Raw genomic sequence first — 15,762 nt, forward strand, 5'->3', positions numbered from 1 at the left:
CTAAGCTACCCTCATGGTCGGTTATTTAGCCGATTTTGCACAACCTGCAGGGGCTCGCTCATACATATGCACAACCTGCTTTTGCACATTTCGCTCATGCATATGCACAACCGATTTTGCACAACCTGCAGGGGCTCGCTCATCACAGATACAGATAAATACCAAACATTTAAAACAAAGCACAGACGAAACTCCCTAAAAATATAGACTGTTAGACCTCTTTCTTTCCTCTTCGGTTGAAAGTGTGAAAGTATTCACAGGACGTTCTTCAATAGCGCTTAGAGGCCTCTTTGACTGAGCAGCCTGCTCATCAGTCAATATTGGTCTCATGGCTACCTCACTGACAGAACGAGGTAAGCGTTTTTTCTTCACTCCCATTGCTGCATCCTTGAGGGATATTATTTCAACTAATGAGCGGGTTCTCTCAGACCTAAAGGTAAGCAATTAACGGTTAGTGTTAGTAAGCTTAATTGTGGGTTACCTTCAACAGGTTTGTTAGCGACAGAAGAGATCTTTATTTATTATGGAAATGCTAAATTAATGAAATTCTTTTAGGTCTGGCTGGATCTCATGTTCTCTGAATATTTATCTTCAGCAAGTGGGACAGTACGTGCTTATTCTGCTTTCTGGAGGTCCACTTTCCTGCTTACTACCTCAGAAGGCTGTAGACAAGCACAAATTCAGGGGGAGAGCATACTCTTCAGGTCATAGCACGTGGAATGTCAAGAGTTTCTATGTTTGCTCCACACTTTCAAATGCTTCGCCCATTTTTACAGAAATTTGACCTATTTGCCCTCCTGGCCCCTCACCAGAAATATTAGTTTCTGCTAACGTGTCTGGTGGAATTTTTTTTTCTATGTTTCTAAGTCAAATTGAAATAGAATTATACTCTTGATTTATTTCTCAGTGTGTGTAATTATATCTACTAAGCAAAAGCTGACAAAAATATACAGAAAACAGCTCAAATTTAGAGCCTCAAGTATCAACGATTAGCGTCAACAGAGTGACGTCCACGTTAGCGTCGACGATAAACGTCAATTTGGATTCTAAGTAAGAATAGCTTTAGTCATTGTATTCTTCTCGAAAATTTTATACAAGAAAACTATGTTCATTAGTTTATTTTGTGTTTTAGGCGAGTTTATTTTTGTCTTTTTGTCTTATTTTTGTATTTATATTTGTTATGTTTGTCTGATATTTGTCTTATTTTTGTATTTTTGTCTTTTCTGTCGAGTTTATTTTTTGTCTTTGCTGGGCACATGTTCTACAAATTATCATAGTGTGGGCGGTAGGGCAAACCTAGGAAAGAGTGGACCTCGTCGATTGTAACCAAAATTTATTAAAACGCGTTCTCAAATAAAATTTTAAATGTATTAGGGAAATAAAAGGCAATGAATGCTCTATAGGCTACCAATATAGCGTACTTGTGTATTATACGCCACTCACTCAAGTTTAAAACTCGAGAACAAACCAGTTTCTTCGTTAGTTTCTTCGTTATTTTAGAAACAAATTTGGGCTAAATATTTTCCAATTAGGGGGAGGGGGAGGGTAAAGTGTAGTAGGTCTGTATGCAAAATGTGTTAGATACAATTATTCCGCATATTATGAAGTAAGAACTGTTTTCTAACTGCAAACTGTCCAAATAACTTACCTCCACACCCCCTAATGTGAAAATATATTGCCCAAATCATATATTTCCCATCTATTCTGTCACTTGTCTTTGTCTTGTCTCATGCTAAGCTGAAAGAAAGTAACGAAGAAACCGGTTTGTTCTCGAGTTTTACTCAGCGTAAACTTGAGTGAGCGGTGTATAATACACAAGTACCCAATATAGTATTTGGAGAAAACGAAAATTTCTTTTTATTTTGTTATAATTTTCTGTAGTCACTTTGTTAACCTAAATTATCAAAAATCAATACCTAGTTTAATTAAAGTACCGTTTTTCGGTTATGCTAAGGATACATACCGTACTTGTTTATTAAGGAGTTCCATTGCCATCCCCAAAATGGTCTTAAATACCTTACGGTGTCATAAAACCCATTTTTGGTACCCATAGACTAGAAATACTTTTTCTTATAGCATTGCCCTTGCCGTTGCTATCCTCCGATCTATCCCCAATAAGTTGGGCCTGCTTTAGGATATCCTCTCCAAAAAATTGATGGCAATCCTGACTTGAAAATATTGATCAAAACGTATTGAAGTTTCAAAAAATAAAAATAAAGGTGGTAGCCTATTAAAAACACTGATTTTCAAATCATCAAGTGTTCACCTGAAAGTTGCTTGAAACCAGCTAAGAAAAGTATTGTTTTTTTTGCCTTTTACTGAATATAATTTTAGGATACTAATATAGCACACAAGAACTTTTTTTTACAAAATTAAGGAATAATAGTGCCATACTCCATGATTTCTAGTTTCACTAAGCTAGTATCGAAGGAATGGATTCTTTTTTATAATTCGGCAGAAGATGAAAGAATATCTTATTTGACCGTAAATTAACGTGAGCATAAATAGTCGTCATAGTGAAAGCCATATTGCTTTAGAAACGTGACATTTTAGTGCAATCTTTTTAAATCTTGGTAGTTAAGAAGCCACAATACTAATATTACTGCAACTAACAATTCACTGCAGTGCAAAACCCCATGATGTCGACATAGATGTGGACACTCCTCCTCCATCTATTCAAAAACTCTTTACCCCATCCCATGAAGGTTGGAATTTCCTTTAAAGCTTTCCTTAAAACATCTTCCCACCTTATTCATGGACGACCTTAATCGTAGCTAAAAATTTAATAGTGAAAACTGGGTCTAAACCTCCAACGTACTTCTAGTTGCATGAATGATTCACGTTGAATGAATGAATGAAATGAATAATAATTCGTTGAATGAAAATATTTGAATGAGAGTTTCATATCACGTGTTTTTGACTTTAAAAGAAAATTCTATATTGTTTTAAAATAAGTTCAAAAGTATATCTTAAACAATAATGCCACTTACTCCCTGATTGGGATCATCCCAGCACTTTTCACCTTAAGTGCCAAAGTAGTTCGTGACTTGATAATGCTAGACACTTCCCTATGTATTGCTTTTTCCACTGACAAGCCATTGATCCGAAGAAGCTGATCTCCGACCTAAAAAAAATAAAGCGATTACAAATAATTTAATAAGATAAAACGAAAGAAGAAGAATTTCTTTCATTCTTCTTTTCATTAGTTAATATATAAATAGACTAATTTACATTCCCCAAAAATTGTAGCATGCTAAAACACTATCACAGTTTATATAATTATCCAGTATGATCATTCCCTATCTCACCCATTATAAAAACCCGGACCGGGGTGCGAGTGCTTCAGAGAACGTAGAAACATAAGCGGCATCAGATCTTTTCACGGGTAGACAAGTCAGACGCGAAACAATCGGAAACAAGTGGAAACCCGCTATTACGAATAATGCACTTTGTAACCATTTCTCATTGATAGACGCAAACACACTGATCCATAACTGCACGAAGAAGTGGGAGGAGCTTTTTGTTCGCACCGAGAACGAAGACCAGAAATGATCTGCGATACGCTTACTGGATAATTATATAAACTGTGAACACTGTAGAGTAATTGGTCGTTGGGCAAGTTTTTTTCTTTTTCTTGGTTCTTTGGCTGTTTAATGATTATTGAAGCACATATTCTTGCAAGTGCAAGTGCAACAGCTAGATGACACTATGATCAGGGTGGCAACCCAAGGAGAGGAAAAGGCACTAAAACACTTCAGTTGGACCCCAAAGAGGCCAAGAAAGGAGAGTAACTATGCATATATAGTAGCTTGCCCGTCACGTTCTATTGCAATACAAAAAAAAAGAAATTGCAAAGGAAATCTGAAACTTCCCTCACGGGAAATTCCACTTGCTGAAAACTTCCTCTCAACACCTCCCCCCCCCTTGCAAAATTACACCCGGTTAACTCTCCCCCGAGCAAAACTTTCTCTTGACTAATTTCCCCACGCTTATTAATAACGATCATATTTTAAATTTAAAAGTATTTGCAAAATTTACCCTCCTGGGAAAATATCCCCCCCCCTCCGACTATTTCCCTTCATTGGGGAATCGAGTACATAGATCAGAAAACACGATACATCGATAAACACAAACATCGATATGTTTGAAGTGTGGGCTGGACGTATTGAAGAGTGAACAGTCCATGGACCCTAATTTGGCCTCTAATAATGAAGACTGAACATACTTACCTGACGTGCGACTTGTCAGGCACTAGCGAAATACGTTTCTGGTTTTGGACGTTTTTATTGCAATATTAACTTCAGATATGTAATCAGCAAGCTTAGAAATCTTTTAAGCCAATTTTGAGGAAATCAAACATAGTTTATGAAATATTTACTTTCTGTGTTTTTTTATTTAGGACAATCATAGTGCGATCTTAAAGATCTTTAATGATTATGCACCTGACTTGTTTGATTTTGGACGTCAGGATTTCAACATTATCCTTAGATGAGTAATCAGCATGCTCAGATTCTTTTTCAGCGACTTGGTGTTGTTGGCTCTAAATGAGAGTTTTATTAGATAAAATCAAATTGGGAGTGATTGAGGGAACAAGCAGTGGCGGTTCTAGGCCTGGGGAGGGGGAGGGGTAGCTTTCTCCTCCCGTTTTTTTGACATTTGAAATTAAATTCCTTTTATTTCATGTTTACAATCCTATGGTATATCTCCTCCCCTATGGTATATCTATGGTATATCTAAGACCGCTACTGGGAACCAATGTATATATAATTAGCAGTATGATCTTTCCCTATCTCACCCATTATAAAAACCCGGACCGAGGTAAGAGTGCTTTAGAGAATGTAGAAACATAAGCGACATTAGATCTTTTCACGGGTAGACAAGTCAGATTTCTTTTGAACGCGAAACTTGGCTTCAACGTTGTAACACTAAATTTTGAAGAATCTAATTTTAAATTAATTTATTCCAATACATATATAAAAATCGGTAATTAGTAGTGCAATGTTATTATTAGATGTTTTTAGGAATTAAAAGTAGGTTTCGAAGTCTCAAGTTGGTTTCAAAGGCAATTTGAGAAAGTTTCTGCCAAAATACGTTCAGATGTTTATAGGAATTACAAGTAGGTCTCGAAGTCTCGAGTTGGTTTTAAAGGCAGTTTGACAAAGTTTCTGCCAAAATACGTGGTCCAGGGTAATTAGACCGCTAATGGCAGATCAAATGAGAGGAGCTGTTTGTACGCGCCGATATATATATATATATATATATATATATATATATATATATATATATATATATATATATATATATATATATATATATATATATATATATATATATATATATATATATATATATGTACATATATATACTACGAAAACTTTACGAAAAAGAAAGATTTTTTTAACGAAAAGTAAAAGCCATATTAAACTTAAGATCAGTAGAAATAGAAGCCTACAATAACTCAAACTCAAAATGACCAGAAATTATTATTAAAGAATAAAAAAGGAAAGGAGAATAATTGGTACGACTGTAACACTGCATATAAATTTATATAAATGTATATATAGTGGGTTGTAATAATGCAAAAGGTAAATATAACATTGGTATCAAGCGGTATTATATCGGTAAAATTGGTATCATAATCAAACGTAAAATTTAGCGGCTGAAATCTTTGAAATATATAGCTAAAAATGTATTATTTCTTATAGTTCCCCTTTAGAAAAAAGTTTTAGAAATATTTTAGAAATTGTGCCGTTAAAGGTCTAAGATTATACAGACTCAGCAGTAAGAAATGCATTTTATTTATTTTCTGGTAAACAAACTGGAAGAATATTCTATAACAGGAGCTTTTCTAGCGTAAAGGCCCTTAAAATTTTGGATCTGCCACTAAAATGTGTGATGTCCTTCAATTTTCAGAAAACTCCCTAAGAATTTTACGAAAAACACTTCTTAACAGACGTTTGATATTTTTTTGGATAGGGCTATTGTGGCAACTTTTACCACAGCAACCAATAATTAGAACCCAAGTCCTAAAATTGGTCTCAATCAGGAACCCTTATCGCTATCTAAATTTACAAAGTGCAAAGATTTTCAGACAGAGTTATTTATTCTTTATAGTTCAGAAAAGGTCTGCCCATTTCATACGAAAACATTTATTGAAAACAAAACTAGTCTTATCTCGGCTCTCCACCAAAACAGGTAATTAGCATTCTTCAAGTTTCTCAAGAACTATAATCTGAGAAAATAAATATAACGACCTGAAAAAAAAAAATGATAAACCATCCAGTGGCGGATCCAGAGGGGGGTGCCCCCCCATAACGTAATCTAAAGTAGTGTAATTTACATAATTAACGCAAGTTTGCGTTAATTAAAGTTTAAAGTTGCTCCAAACGTAAGCTTATCGGATCAACCTATCTTGCCCCCCTCCCCTAAAAAATCCTTGATCCGCCCCTGAAACCATCACATCTATTCCACCAGTTATTAGAATAAAAAAATTCCTTATTTTCACAAATTTCATTAAACTCTCATCCTCTTTTTTAGACATCTTGCGTAGGCCAATCAGGTTAGTCCGTTTCACTTTGAGAGTATAATTAGTCGTAAATCTCATACCAGGCCGGCCAGGCCCGTGAGATGGACTGAGGCAAAACGCAAGGTCAGCTCACACAGTTTTTTTCTGCTTTCGAAATTACGAATAATACAATCTCGAACCATTTCTCATTGATTGACGCATAGCCTACACACTAACCCGCTAATGAATGAATAAGTGGGAGGAGCTTTTTGTTCGCACCGAGAATGAAGAGCTAGAAATCATCTGCGGTAAACTTACTGCCTAATTATATATACAGTGCTGGGAACAAGTGCCTCACTTTGAGCCCTTTAATCAGATATATGGGAAATCATTCACTGATTCTGGTTTCAACAAGGTCTACCACATCAAACTTTCTTTTTTAATTAGGAAGTTTGATGGAAAGGGAATGGGGTGAAGGTGACAGAAGACAAAGAGAAAGGACATGGTCCCAAGGGCTTAATTCTGGGCCTATCAATTAGAAAGATTAAAGATCCTTGTAAGACTCTAATTTCGATTATTTGTAATTTGTCCACGAAATTTATATATACACATATGAATTCTAAGCATAACTTGAGGCCTTTCTCTCACTGGTTTCACTAATCACGTGACCCCCAGAGATATGTTTCTAGGACCTTCCGACCATGTTGATTGAAATAGCTGTTTTTTAAGGGGGTTATAAAACCCTGCTCTTATATTTGTGAAAATTGCCTAAATTTGGTAATCTCGTTGAAAATGAGAGACAAGGGCTTTGAAATGTTATCACTAAAAGCACTAAGAAGGGGAAATAAGATATCCAAAGGGCAAACATTTTGTCTTTTAACTTCCCATTTGTTCTTCTGATCTCCAACGGGGAAATAAAAGAGAGAAAAGGGGGAGCTGCACCAGGCGGGTAATTGATTAGATAATGTAAGAAGGCCTTGGAAGATGGAAAGGTGGAACCTGTTAAGGTTATTGGAGGCAGCTTCGCGTGGTTCAGGTAGGTTGAGATTAAACTGGTCTCTGGCTACACCACTTTTTAACCTCAGAATACCGATTTCGGGGTATATTGTTAAACAACCCTTCAACTTTTTTTTTGTAACAGGATCGAGTAGATTTACGAATTTGCTTTTTTCAATATTCCTGTAAAACTTTAATTTACTTGTAATTAGTACCTTTGTGGATTGATGTGAGGTTGATCATTATAGCCCTTTAATTTTTTTTTTTTGGGGGGGGAGAAATTAAATTTGCATCATTTACTTTTTCATGGAAACTAGCAAATTTTGTATCAAGATTTTATAAGTTGCGAATATAAGACCAATCTTCATTGTTCAGCCACGTAGCAAGAAGGCAAGAATTGTCAATAGGGCGGTAAGAGTCCTAAGTTATTGAAAGAATGCTTAAAGTTTGAAGAAGGAGACAAAAGGAGGGAAGGATAATAACTTCCACCCAATAGGGGCAAAATTGAGAGGGCACTGTAATAACTATTCGTTTTAGCTAGAATAATATCAAGGAAGATGTTTCCTCCAGTATTTTTTATTTTAACTATATGCTTAAAATTAAGAGAAGTGCAAATCAAAACCATCTTACGGTCTTTCACTTCACCAACTAAATAGAAGTCCAGTACTGGGATAGTTAGAAATAAAAAAATCAGCACTTGTCTGTAATGGCTGAATGAATCTATGTTTTTCATTAAACAATTTGGTTTGGCGAGAAGTAAAAACATGTATTTTCATCAAACAGGTTGTGGTAACGAACTGTAAGCAAGGAGCGACGCGGCCCAATGGTAATCGAAACTCTCAAAAACGGAATTTTGATATTAATAGACATATCAAAGAATTGGCTTATTATACTGATTTTAAATATATAAGATTCAATGAGCTTTGTATAACTTATCAACCGTTAAGAGCCTGAAAAAATTGGCCTGATTTTCGAAAATGGGGGAAATAACGCCTAAAAGTAAAAAAAAAAAATCTGAATGAAAATCACACCATCAGATTCAACGTATCAGAGAACCCTGCTGAAGAGGTTCCAAGGTCCTATCTGCAAAAACGTAGAATTTTGAATCTTTTGCCAGAAGAAAGATCACGAATGCGTGTTTATCCTATTTTTTTTATTTTTTGTCCAGGAGTGATCCTATCGAACCATGGTCCTAGAACATCAGGAGGGAGCTCATCCGAACAGAAATTAAAGGCTCTAGTGTCCTTTTTAAGAGACCAAAAGGATTTAGAAGGCAATTAGCCTCCCTCATGTCCCTTTTTCCCCAAAATCATTCGATCAAAATTTTCATATAGCCATTTTGTTCAGCATGGTAGAATGTCTCAAAACTATTCCTTTAGAGATAACATAATTCCCCACAGGCCCTGGGGATAGGTGTTTAAGTTATAAAATTCGTCCATTCCTTACGTATGGTATCTGTTATTGGGAAGCATGCAGACATTTTTTCAGGGGGGATTTTGGGCTTGGGGTGTGCTTTCATGGGGAGAATTTTCCGTGGGGAGGAAAATTTCCAGGCGGTGAACTTTCCAAGGGAAATTTTACACTCGGGGGATTTGACAGAATTCTATACGAAATTCTTTTTATTTGTCTTACTTTCTCTTTTCTAACTCAATTTTGCACGTGAAGATGTTCCGGATGTCCGTGAAGATGTTCGTGAAATTGTCAGGGGAAATTTTCAGCGGGTTTTGATTTCCAGAAAAAAAATTCCTAAAAGGGGGGATTTCCGAAGTGATCGGAAAAATGATCAGAAAGTAAAGCATTTTTTCAGATCAAAGTATGCCAAGGAGAATTTTTCAAGCTGAACCGTCACCTAGAAAATTTATGGGGGGGGATTTTCAGCGAGGATGGAATTGCCCAGATGGAATTTTAAAGGGTGGTGCGTTTTATATGGGAGAAGTTTTCCACGGAGGAGTTTCTCTTGAGGGGAGGGAATTTTTCCTGGAGAGTGAGGCAGATTTACCGACATTATTTGAAAAAAAATTAAATAGAAAAACAAGTTTTGTTCTACTGAAAGTAAAGAGCAACATTAAAACTCAAAACGAACAGAAAATTTTTCCGTATATAAAGGGGTTGCCCCCTCCTCAATACCTTAATCTTTTCACTAAAGTTTAACCGTTTGTCTTATTTTTTTAAGAACGACTCCTGAAACATAAGGGCAGTTTAGTTACAATAGGAAGCTTTTTTAAAAGTGCTAAAATTTTAGCGCGAAGAGTAAGGTATTGAGGAGGGGAGCAATCCCTTCAATTACGGAATAATTTCTGTTCGTTTCGAGTTTTAATGTTGCTCCTTGCTTTCAGTTGAAAAAAAAACTTGTTTTGATTTATTTAATAGCCTTTGAAGGACGTGGGAGCACTTTCGGCCTGATAAGTAGCCAAAGGATTTCATCATGCTCTGGTAAACTAAGAACTAAAATAATTATGGGGTAAAGTTTACCTTAATAAAATACAGGACATTACCACCTTTTGTTTCCAAGGGGAGGATCTGGAGGACGGAGCATAATAAACTGAAAATTATTTGGCAAAGTGAGGAGCTCCGGGTCTTGGGGCGGCACTTCTGTAACTGTTATAATTATAACATCAGTTGAGTTTACACCGATAACACTGCAAGTTTGGTTGGCTTTATCAAAATATCGACTTTCAGAGTTAGTAGCAAGGATTTTAGAAAATTTAAAACGATCTAAGAAGCGCGACACTCCAAGAGTCTCAGTAATGCGTTTGGGATGCTGGGAAAGAATAAAAGGTACGGCAGACGAAATACTTTCATTCGAAGCACCCTAATTACCATGGTAACTAGCACAAAAGAACCACAACAAGGCGGGGTTAGGAGTGAAATTACCTAGGTTGTTGGGAGATGAGGAAAGGGACAGGGATAACAATGGAGAGTGATAAGATTGTTGACAATGGTTTCCGGTTGAGAGCAAGGGAGGACTATTACAATTCATCGTGTGATTCCTCGCATCAACTAAACCCCTCAGACTTGAGTCACATGGATTGGATAACCTCGAGGGATAAAAGGAAATGAGTTTTTTTTTTTTTTTTTTTTTACAGTGAAATGGCTCGTAACGGTCACTTCGAGTGGGTCTTACATGGCATGAAAATGTCACTTTTAATGGGTCTGTTAAGGAGCAGGGGAGCTTGGTTGAGTAGGTAGCATAATATTTAGAAAAAGGGATGTCTGGGAGGAGGACTCAGGGACGGAAAATAGGTTGATTCGATAAACTTGCGTTAGGAGCAAGTTTAATTAAAGTAAAACCGCCCTAATTAACGCAAACTTGCGTTAATTAAATAAGTTACACTACGTTAGACGACGTTATGGGGAGCGCCCTCCTCTGGATCCGCCACTGGGAGGACTGGGCTTTTTTATGGAAAATAGAGGAAGAGAGTATGGGTATTGAGGTGACGATATCCTTTGGATAGTTATGCGATGGGATACAACTGGTTTACTAGCTCAAGAGCTCTTTTGTATGCTAGTGATAAACTGTGTAATTAAGAGAACCGGTGTAGTTGCTGCGCAACTCAATTTTGCAAAGCCTTTTACAAAATTACGGGGACTATAATAATGCTTGGGAATGTACAAAGCTTTTTGGAGGGGGAGTAAAAAATAACACAGTGGTTGCGTTGCGTTACTCGGAAAATCAGATAAAATAATAGCAATCTTGGAACTCAGGGGCAGGAGGGGCCAAGAGCTCATGGTTCCCCATCCCCCTCCATAATATTTCTAATTAGAATACAGGATAAAACATAGGAGGGTATTACAAAATTTGTTAATACTATACTCTAATAATTCCTGCACATTGGTTTCTCGACCTAACCTTAAAACTTTCCAACATTGACCAAAATTATGTGAATTGGATTATTCAAAAACGAGCCAGATTACAAATTGCTTATTACCCCCCCCCCCCACCCACTCAAAAAAAAATCTTCCTCTCAAAAATCCCTCCCCCCTCCCAAAGAAAATTCCCCCTAAAAATTTAACCTCTCAGGAATCCCGTTCGACTGGTTTCCTTGAGCATTTCCCTATAGAGTATATCGTGTGGGTTGCAGCTAATACTAAAGTACCCAATAATGAAACAATAGTAGCAATAATGAAAATCACCCCTTTAGATTCAGCATATCAGAGGACCCTACTGTCGAGGTTGCATGTCTTATCTAGAAAAATGTCTATTTCTGTATTTTTCTCAGAAAAAAACCTCACGGAGGCGTGTTTTTTTCTTTTTTGTTTCCAGGGATGATTTTAATGGCCCGATAGTTCTAGAAGGTTGGGTGAAGGCTCATTTTAATGGAAATTTAAAAGTTCTAGTTTCCTTTTTAATTGACCAAAAAGATTGCGCTACGGGAAAGTGACGCTTTATGCCATTTTCTGAGTTTTCCACGGGGGGGGGGGGGAGGGTACGCCTAGTGCCGTAATTTGTAATCGATCTCAATATTACCATGATGATATCTGTGTATACTCCCAGATTTATTCACCGCAGCGTTTTACGGTCAACTTTTTGAAAAAAGTGCTTCTATACTAATGCCGCCATTCCATTTATTAGATGCGGAGTGACTACATTTCTTTTTTTACCCTTTAGCCTATTCGAATTTAGAACAGTGCATTAATTATTACATTAATTTATTAATTTATTTAAAATAATTAAAACAAATAGTTAGATAATTTCTTAGACCACACTGCTTTTCCATTTACGAAAAATTAAGCAAGAAAAAACGGGTGTTAATTTCAACAAAACAGGAAAAAAACAGCATTTTAATTAAAATATATTTCGAATATTTCGGCCCCGCGTCTTGGAGCCTTTTTCAACGGGAAAAAAATGTTCGAGGGTATATAAGTTGGGCGCAAAAGCCCTGTGCCTTCCCAAGGCCAGAACAAAATTTGCACTTTACTGAAAAAAATATAAATGTTTTTACTTTTATAACTTTAATAAATCAAATAATTTCAACATTTGGTTACTAAATATCAGTATATGTATATTAAACTGACAATGCACATTCAGTTGTATTTTTTCAGTAAAGTGCAAATTCTGTTCTGGCCTTGGGAAGGCACAGGGTTTTTGCGCCCAACTTATGTTTATTTCTCCACATTTTGAGTTTGACTCGGTTATTGATTGTAATTTCTGTTCGTTTTGAGTTTCATTTATTTATCGATGCTGATTTGTGGTAGTTTCACGCTTGGTAGATTATTTTATTTTTGCTCATTTTTTGTTTATGGAGTTCTTTACTTTTCTTTGAAAAACTTATTTTGTGGAAAAAGTTTTTTAAATTAATACCACACAGGGGCAACCTAACAGCTTTAGCACATATTATCTACTAGGTTTCACAATAGTCTGTGGTTTTGGATAGTAGGCTAATATTGTGCCATGGACCGTCAAAACTTTTTCTTATAGTTTTTTTTTTTTATTGGTAAAGAAAAATGTTCCCTTTAATTTCCATTTTATTTTGTTTTCCTTTTAATTTTCTTTAATTTTAAATTAATTTTTCCTCTTTTATGCTCTTTTTTGGGCCATAGAAATGTCATTCGAAATTTGATAGAGGATCTAAATAATAAATATATATTCTAATAATATATATATATATATATATATATATATATATATATATATATATATATATATATATATATATATATATATATATATATATATATATATATATATATATATATATATATATATATATATATATATATCGGCGCGTACAAACAGCTCCTCTCATTTTATCTGCTATCAGCGGTCCGATTACCCTGGAACATGTATTTTGGCAAAAACTCTCTCAAAATGCCTTTGAAACAAACTCGAGACTTCAAAACCTACTTGTAATTCCTAAAAAAATCTAATAATAACATTGGACTTCTAATTACCCATTTTCATATATGTATTGGAATAAATTAATTTAAAATTAGATTCTTTAAGATTTAGTGTTACAACGTTGAAGCCAAGTTTCGCGTTCAAGAGAAATCTGACTTGTATACCCGTGAAAAGATTGAATGTCGCTTATGTTTTTACATTCTACGCAGCACTCGCACTTCGGTCCGATTTTTTATAATTGGTGGGATAGGGCACGATCCTACAATCTATTATTTATATACTGTGGGGAAGAGCAACAAAAACTAAAGTTTATAGGGGTGTGTCACATCCTCAGTCCCTTCTATGTTTAAATGAACAAGATAGATAATATATCCCACTCAATGGAACAGTTCGTGGTAGTGAATGCAAGGAGAAACTAATGCCAACAGTAACCAAGACTCTAAAAATGGGTTTTGGCATCAAATATTCATCAAAAGAATTGGCTTTTTGAGGTAGTTTTAATTATATACAATCATCAATTTAAAATCTATCCATCATGAATTATACGGTTGAAAAAAATTTGCTCAAAGGCGATTGACCTTAACAGAAATTCAAACATCAAATCCAGCACATCAGGAAACCCTATTGCAGAGGTTTCAGGTCTCTATGTATAAAAATGCGAAAATTTGTATTTATCTGAGAAACACAATCCCGATTGCATGTTTCTCGGTTTGTTTATTTGTTTTTAACACGGATAATCGTATAAAACGAGTGGTTTCTAGAATATCGGGAAAAGCATCATTTGAACATAAACTGATAGTTCTAGTGCGTGTAATTTTTTAATTAATTGATTAACATAAAACTTGATGTAGAGGCATATTTTTATTCATCTGAATTGAAAATTTGTAACTTCGAGTTGAAAATCTGCGTATCACAGCCAAAACCATCCTGTAAACGTCCTTGAGTATGCACAAATCGAGGTGGAACCTTAAATCTACTACTCTCAATCATGTTTTGTACCTATCGTAGATTGTACTTACGTATGGGGAAATAAAAGGAGATTCAGCCAAATACAATTAGTTATAGAAAGTTGAATTAACCATAGTAACTGTTAATATTCTAGTAGAAGTGACCCTATAACTCCCACGATTACACCACCCCTTCGAATCCCGATCCGGACACTTTTTTTTAAAACTCCCACGATCACCACGTGGTTTATGGTCCAAATAAGGGCATAGCCTCCCTAGGGAGAATGATTGCGTAATCGGGTTAATGACCTCTTTTTCCAAGGTCGATTTATTTGATGTTTTTATGTGTAATAACACCGGGGCGAAGGTTGCACATGCGCATTGAATTCTAACGGGAGCAATGTTATTGATCTAGGACTCGAGGGGGAAGTAAATTTCCGAGAAATTGATTGCGTAATCGAAGGGGAAGTGAATTTCCGAGAAATTGATTGCGTAATCGAAGGGGAAGTTGTTGATTCACGAAGGGGAAATTAAGAAACAAACATGGCTTCTTTAATCTGTGATTTACATAATCGCTAGGGAAATTATTGATTCACGAGCATGGGGAATTATGAAACAATATGGTTTCATTGTTGTTTGGTTAGCTTAACCTGAGAAATTGATTTACATAATCGGCGGGGAAATTATTGATTCACGAAAAGGGAATTAAGAAACATTAAGGCTTCTTTAATCTTTAGGCCTGAGGGATTTATTTATTATTGTTGTTTTTGGACACGTGCATGCTAGGGGTGAATGTCAAGGTGTCCTGGAACAGGAAACAGTTAGATCACATGTGTCCTTCTCAGCCAATCATCGAGTCGGATACATCCTCCTTCTCAGCCAATCAGAGACCTGCTTACATATGATTTTCCCCGTTACATAACAATTCACCCTTGAGATTTCGTATATAACGGGTGTGCATTGTGATTCAATTGTTTTATGGATGGTTATGTGTGTTGATTATTTGATGGTTTTATGGATTTTGTCAGTGAGAATGGAAAAACAGGAACTTTGACACTTCCTTCTTGTTGTTGTTCAAGCCAGATGTTACGAGTTCCCGGGAAACACATGTGCTATCAGTCATTAATCAAATTGTCTCCGGCGCGAAGTTAATTAATGTCTTTGTAGTTCTAAAGAGAACCCTATCCGGGGCAGTTAATTAATGTCTGACAGATGATGTCATGTTTGATTGATTGACACGAAAGGGGAATGAATTTGTTATTCTAAAGAGAATTGATTTGATTTATGAAAGGGGAATTAATTTGTTGTGTCTATAGAGAATTGATTCACGGGCAGATGTTACGAGTTTCCGGGAAACACATGTGCTATCAGTCATTAATCAAATTGTCTCCGGCGCGAAGTTAATTAATGTCTTTACATTTCCAAAGAGAAAAGTCTCCGAGACAAAGTTTAAAGTCTGACAGATGATGTCATGA

At 35.8% G+C, this 15,762-nt stretch overlaps 2 protein-coding genes across 6 annotated transcripts in view; one reads left to right on the forward strand and one right to left on the reverse strand.

Annotated features, from left to right (window-relative positions):
• The window catches only part of LOC148940591 (uncharacterized), a 40,986-nt gene extending 39,729 nt beyond the window's left edge, over window positions 1-1,257 (forward strand). For both annotated transcript variants that reach the window (XR_016143404.1, XM_089105584.1), the window contains exon 3: window positions 556-1,257. Coding sequence is in view for 1 of the 2 variants with exons in the window: in XM_089105584.1 (XP_088961710.1) it covers window positions 556-784 (229 nt within the window). In the remaining variant the exon portion in view is untranslated. The remainder of the gene's footprint in view (window positions 1-555) is intronic.
• Window positions 1-15,762, reverse strand: part of LOC148940590 (uncharacterized) — a 394,960-nt gene that overhangs the window by 61,275 nt on the left and 317,923 nt on the right. For 3 of the 4 annotated variants that reach the window (XM_089105580.1, XM_089105582.1, XM_089105583.1), the window contains 2 exons: window positions 2,991-3,124; window positions 218-430 (listed from right to left, as the gene is read on the reverse strand). In XM_089105580.1, the coding sequence (XP_088961706.1) occupies window positions 218-430; window positions 2,991-3,124 (347 nt within the window). The remainder of the gene's footprint in view (window positions 1-217; window positions 431-2,990; window positions 3,125-15,762) is intronic. The other variant, XM_089105581.1, reaches the window with a different exon arrangement.

Source organism: Artemia sp. Qi Xiang Cuo, chromosome 19 (genome assembly GCF_049724085.1).
Source record: "Artemia sp. Qi Xiang Cuo chromosome 19, ASM4972408v1, whole genome shotgun sequence".
In the NCBI taxonomy this organism is placed as follows: domain Eukaryota; kingdom Metazoa; phylum Arthropoda; class Branchiopoda; order Anostraca; family Artemiidae; genus Artemia; species Artemia sp. Qi Xiang Cuo.